At 48.4% G+C, this 6,374-nt stretch overlaps 1 protein-coding gene across 1 annotated transcript; it reads right to left on the reverse strand.

Annotated features, from left to right (window-relative positions):
• Positions 1-4,618: 4,618 nt before the first annotated feature.
• LOC123446997 (transcription repressor OFP12-like) lies at positions 4,619-5,798 on the reverse strand. The gene has a single exon (XM_045123546.1). The coding sequence runs from the start codon at positions 5,718-5,720 to the stop codon at positions 5,100-5,102; it is 621 nt and encodes a 206-aa protein (XP_044979481.1). The 5' UTR covers positions 5,721-5,798; the 3' UTR covers positions 4,619-5,099.
• Positions 5,799-6,374: the final 576 nt, after the last annotated feature.

The following is a 6,374-nucleotide window of genomic DNA, read 5'->3' on the forward strand; positions in this document are numbered from 1 at the left end:
TACTTGAGCAAATATATCCAAGTGAACTTACTAAAATCATCAATGGAAGTAACATAATATTTTTTCTGTCGAAAGAATCTCTTGCATGACCCCATACATCACTAAAGATAAGTTCCAACGGAGCACAAGACACACTATTTGATTTAGGGTAGGGAAGTTGGTAACTTTTTGCACATTGACAAGCATCACACACAGACGCACTACTAGAACTAGTTGACAATGCGAGATTGCCTTTATTTACTACTTGCTTGACTATGACTAAAGAGGGGTGTCCTAATCTTTGATGCCATCTCGCCAAGGAGGGCTTGACGACGGAGTAGACTTGACACGACGATTACGACTAAAAGCTACAGATGTGATGGGGTACAAGCCTCCAATGCATCTACCGCGGTGAAGGAGATCCCTCATTTCCTGATCCTTTATGAAAAAAGTATCGAGGATGAGTTAAGACTTTATTATCGGCAGTTAGGCGAGACATAGATGCAAGATTTTTATCGACTTGTGGAACATGAAGGACATCTTTTAGAACTAGATCACATTTAAGATAGGGGAATTAATAGATGCTTGACCAATATGACAAATGTCCATACCTCCACCGCTGGCAGTGTGCACTTGATCATTGCCAAAGTATTTTTCCCTCATGGCAAGTTTCTCAAGCTCATTGGTGACATGATCAGTGGCTCCAGAGTCAGCGTACCAGATGGTACTATCACCTCCTTGCTCACGAGTTGCAGCTGCAACAAGATGAGCATCAGGGACATAATCCTCATCGTAACGGTGCCAACAGTCCATGACCTCATGGTCTGCCTTCTTGCATAGTTGGCACCGAACACGACCATTGGAGGAAGATTGCCGGGAGGGGGTGTGAGTGTTGTTGTAGCCACACCCTCCAGATCGTGCGGAGTTGTTGTTGTTGTAGCCTCTGTTTGGGCGTGCACCAGGGTTGGTGCCACGACAATGCCAACCGCCGATGTTGCCGCGGCCCCGTCCCTAATTATCGCGCCCACGGCCAGTCCCTCGACCACGAGCGGCAGCATTAGCCGATGACTGCCAGACGTTGATCCCATGAAGAAGGTTTAGGCGCGCGTCAAAGCTCAGCAACTGTGTGTAAAGCTCTTGAACAGTCATGGGCTCTACCCGTGCAGCAAGGGCCGACACGACCAAGTTGTAGTCGAGGACGAGTCCGACCAGAACATGACAGACGATTTCTCCGCTTGATAGCGCCGCTCCAGTGCATGCGATGTCATCTGAGAGCGCCTTGATCTTGGCTAGGTATTCTGAAATAGTTAGGTTACCCTTTTTAGGTTGGTGAGTTTGGGCAGAGAACATATCATGGATCGCTGCCCATACTTTCGTCGGTGTCTAAAGAGTAACCACCTGCGCAAGAATATGACGAGACAGAGAACCCATCAGAAACCCTTGAACTTGTTGCTGCTGTGCATACCAGAGGACGCGGGCAAAGTTCGCGATCTACTCCTCCTTGCCATCCTTGAGGATGGTGAGAGTCTCCGGTGGCGCTTGGCTCGCGAGATCAAGGTGGTGGCCCATTTGTGCACCCTTGATTTGGGGCAGCACGGTGGCCTTCCACATGAGGTAGTTTTACCTCGTGAGCTTCTCCTGTGGTGGAGGTCCGATGGACATGGGATATGCGGAGGTGGAGGAGGAGGGAGCGAAAGTGGAGGACGATGCAACAGATGTGGTGAGGGTACTCAAGGTACTGGGTTCGATGGAAGGGGTAGTCATGGCGGCAGCTAACGATGAGCCTAGGCTAGATGCGATCTTCTTTTGATCTAGGAAAATGCTCTGATTACCATGTAAAATATGTGGGAAGCGTTAAACCCTTTGCTCGGGCCGCGATTCTATTTATAGAGGACTTGTCGTGGCTTATAAGTTGACGGATCTGGACAACGATCGTGAGAAGGAGATCGGGGGAGGAGAACAAACAAAAGAAGAGATAGAATAGGAAACTAAGTTTAAACTAATCCTATCTCATTAAAACATATTGTAACAAGTCACCCAGTTCTTACAGTAAGACAATGCATGAATATGAATAAGGCAACCTCTTACTTACTGAAAAAGTATGTTTACGATAGCTCCTCCTTGTTTTTATGCCATCTAATTCTTGACGGGTCATAATGAGAAACAAGCCAAAAAGATTCTTGGAAGTTGAGAAGTTAATGTATCCTTTCCTCTATCTATTTTCTCCCTTAGTCAAATATCACAGGACTGCATGACTTTTCCTATGTAATCTCCTATTGAACTGCATGATTCATACAATAATTTTGGTGGACTTTATCAGGTTAAACCGTTAAATAGATTGAATGATTGATATAACATTATCAGATAACTTTTCATCTAAGAGAAGTGTGTTCTAGTAGAAGTGGGTGTGGAAGTTGCTGGTGCATGTCTTTTTTATAACTTTGATGTGTGTCTTTCTAAATTATTCATATTTATGAGAGGGGCTTAAAGTACCATTATTCAGAAGCAACTAAAACTACGATCTAAATTCAAAAAAAATGGAGAATGTGGCAATTTTCAGGAGAAAGAAAATGTAGACCACAACAAAGCAAAGTGGCAATGCAACGACTATAAAGCACAGAGGCGGTCAAGGAGTGTGGGATGGCGAACCTAGAGTCCGAAGTAGGACAAGTTCAAGAACAAATCAAATATAACCTGGAGTAATGTTAGAGCAAAGTGATGAAGCAACAACAATAGAGTAAAGGGAAGAGAAGGAACATGTAAATGACAATGACTCATCTCCTTCGGGGTTGAGTAAAGATATTTACCGGATATGTGGTGCTCGATGAAAAATGGTAACATGAGCAAGATGTCATTATTTTATGACATTATGGTCATAAACAACACATTGGTCATGATTGGCATGTGCATTTGTATAGTTCAATAATTATTCTATTGATCTTTCTATAATTTTTTGTCGTTCCGTAGCAACGCGCGAGCGTCCAGCTAGTAGCCTTTAATATCAACCCTTCTCATAGTATACAAACGTTATTTGGGACATGGTTAAATGTGGTAGATATAAACATTGCAAAGCACATTCGGATTGGAGTATGTGCATTGCTTTGGGTTATATGGAACTGCAAGAATGATTTGATGTTTAATAAACATACTTGTACATTTTTTGCAGGTTATCTACAGGGCCACTGCTATGATCCGTATGTGATCGTTACTCACTCCTGTGAAAGCGATGGAGCCTATGGTTACTGGGTCTGCTCGATGGGAGATGGTATCTCGAAATATCTACAATAGGTTTATATGACGGTCCAGTAATAAAATAGGTGATTAGTCATCTAGACCTATTTTAGCTGGTCGCAGCATCTTTTGTTTTCACTAGCTTTTCACTGCTTTGTTTTAACTTGTCTTGAACTACATATCTATTTACGAATTTTGTTAATAAAAGGCTGCATGCATCAATTGATGCAGAAACCTATAATTCTTCTTTTCTTAAAAAAATAAGCCATCCATTTTGATTCTCGGAATGCCGATGCTTGTTGTCACAGGTGTTCCATTTCCAGCCCTATTTGTGGTTTCAGAGCAGAAAATGTGTGTGTGAAAAATGGCACTGGCGCATAACCCCTTTCTATTTCTACACAGCATTTCGTGGAGTCCACTGCACCTCCACCCTCCACCAGAGTCTGCCTTTTTAGCAGTATCTGGTATTGATGCCAGCGAAGCGCCTTCTGCTGCCTGTCGTGTGTGTGTGTGCGTGCAGTGTGCTGCTCTCCCCACCCCACCACGCGGCTCGGCCCGTGGCCGGCCGGCGACCATCGGAGGTGATTTACTGATTTGGTCGGCGTCGCTGCCGGCCAGGACGGAAGGATCAAAATGATCAGACCACAAGACCAGCAGCACTGGCCGGTGGTGGACTCGGATCTTTATCCCACTGCTCCTCGGTGCTCTGTTCTGCTCTATCTATCTGTTGCTGCAGGGATCGCAAACATGTCATCCTTCCGTGACATGCCGCTGCAGCGTCGAGGTCGCCCGCTTTGCTTTCCGGTTAGTTACGCCACGCATCATCAGCAGGGTAAGCACGTAGGCCCCGGCCGGAGCTTACATACAGTATATGTTTTGCATTCATGCATGTGATCTGGCTCATGGGCAAAGCGGCCATGATCCGCTGCAGATCTCGGCTCGCGGTTGCCGTGTCAGTGTCTCCCCTCGCTCTCACTCACAGGCTTCGTTGCTTTAGCTTTCGCCATTGCGGCAGGCTCTTTTTGGATAGGTTCGTCACGAAGGCAAGGGAGAGAGAGCGACAGTCCACGATAAATCTTAATCTCCTTAATTTCGAACGGGTGCTGTCAAGCAAAAAGAAGAGGTTAGTGCGTGATGGTTACCGGTTTACCACGCGTCCACGATCTATCCGTCCAACAGTGCGGTACAGCAGCCATGTGTGAGCAGAGCAGAGCAGAGCAGAGCAGCCCGTGTGACTGAGTGAGTGAGTGAGCCTATGCACGCACGTACGGCGGCGGTTGGTTTTGCACGGCGTCTGTTTATTATTGCGTCCTGCTGCTGGATCCGAAGACTCCTCCCTTTCTCTCGCCCGTCTCAAGGTGCGTGACGCGATTGCAAATGGCAATCCCAAAATTGCTCAGTCCAAGGGTGAAAAACGACAGCATTTCATTCACATTTACCACTCACAGAGCAATGGTCACGGCATAACCATATGCTCGACATGGCCTGTGCACACAGTACTGGAGTACTACCAGACTAGCCTTCAGATGACCCAACAAAAAGCTAGCAGTAATAAAAGGCAAAAGAGAGGGAGGTGGCCGAAAAGACAAACGAAATTACACAAAGAAACAAAGCGGGCACAAATGTAGAAGCTAAGATATTCCCCGTCTTTGCTAGCACGCTCACGCCTTTCATAAAAGAGCAAAAGCAACGCCCACACAACACAAAGGTGGTAATACAAACCACAAAGCGGCTTTTTTTCGCCGCGAAATTGCACACGGCATATTTTTTTTACAGTCAGATGCATGTCAGTTGGCCACTCTGGCAATTTGCACCCAAAAAATGTGGCAAGTGGAAGAAAACGCCGAGCTCCGCAGGCAGGCGGGTAGGCACGTCGACGAACGCGGCTGCTACATGGTGCCGTGCTGCTGGTCGTCGGCGTCGAGGTCGTCGGACTGGGTGGCGGTGAGGCGGAGGAGGAGGTCGGTGAAGGCGCTGACGATGTACCGGTGCGCGCGCTTGTCGTTGAGCGCCAGGTAGCAGAGCAGCAGCTCGTGGAGGCGCGCCCTGTCGCCGCGCCGCCGCGCGTCCAGCCGCAGCGCGGCCGACATCTCCTCCATGGAAAGCAGAAAGTCGGCGTGCGGGTCCGGGGAGTATGTCGGCACCGCCACCCCGGCCGCGCCCACGCCCAGCACGGCGGCCGCATGCGCCGACGAGTCCACGATGGAGTTGGACCGCCCCGGGGAGGAGAGGAAGAACCGCCGGGACGCGATGGCTGATGACAGCCCGGAGTCCACGGCGAGCGCGGACGACGGCCGCAGGCGCTCCTTCGCGACGTCGACGTCCGCGTCCCCGCCCCTGCCAGCACCGTTCTTGAAGCGGGCGGAGGAGGAGGACGAGCGCGGGGAGGTCGGCGGGGTGGAGCTGGTGGACGCGGCCGACGTGGACGCCTCGTCGGACGGCTGCACGGGCGCAGGCGCCCCCGTCGCGGCAGAGGGCGGCCGCCGGAGCCGGGAGAAGCAACCCAGCATGGCGCTCTCAATTCTTGCCTCGAACCGGGCTCAGCTAGCTCCTTGTAGCTCTGGTGGAGCGAGTGGGGAGGTGGTTGTGCGCGGTGAATGGAATGGAGCGAGGGCGTGGTGGATGCTGCGGGGAGTTTATAGGGGAAGTGAAGTGAGGTGAGTGGCGCCTCAGGTAGGTAGGTAGGAGGGGCTCACCTATTATTGGACGTATTGAGTTCAGTGCAGAGCTAACAAACAGGACACTAGTTTGTCCGAGAAGGGTTGTAATTACTCTCTGACCTAATTAACAGGTGGAGTAGATGCAGCTTCCTCCTGCAGGGATTATTCGCTGGTTTCTAGATTAGGCTTTGCCCTTTTCTTGATTATAAAAAACCTACTCCCTCTTTCTGATAATATAATAACGTTTTTAACATGGAGTAAAAAGTTATTCAGGTTTCTAGATAAGGCCTTTTGTTTCCAATAATGCCAAACATACAAAACTTTACAGATTTTCCAATAATGTCAAGAAGGATTGCTAATTTACTAAATCTCAAACGGTGCTGGTATTGTCCAGCTGAATTTTAGGTCGGCGCAAGATTTATATTTGTCAAGCTCTGACATAATACATTCTATATTTTTTCTTCAAAATGTAAGGTGTGTTTGACTTTTCACGGTCTTTGTTTT

This window comes from Hordeum vulgare, chromosome 4H (assembly GCF_904849725.1).
Source record: "Hordeum vulgare subsp. vulgare chromosome 4H, MorexV3_pseudomolecules_assembly, whole genome shotgun sequence".
NCBI classification, from domain to species: Eukaryota; Viridiplantae; Streptophyta; class Magnoliopsida; order Poales; family Poaceae; genus Hordeum; species Hordeum vulgare.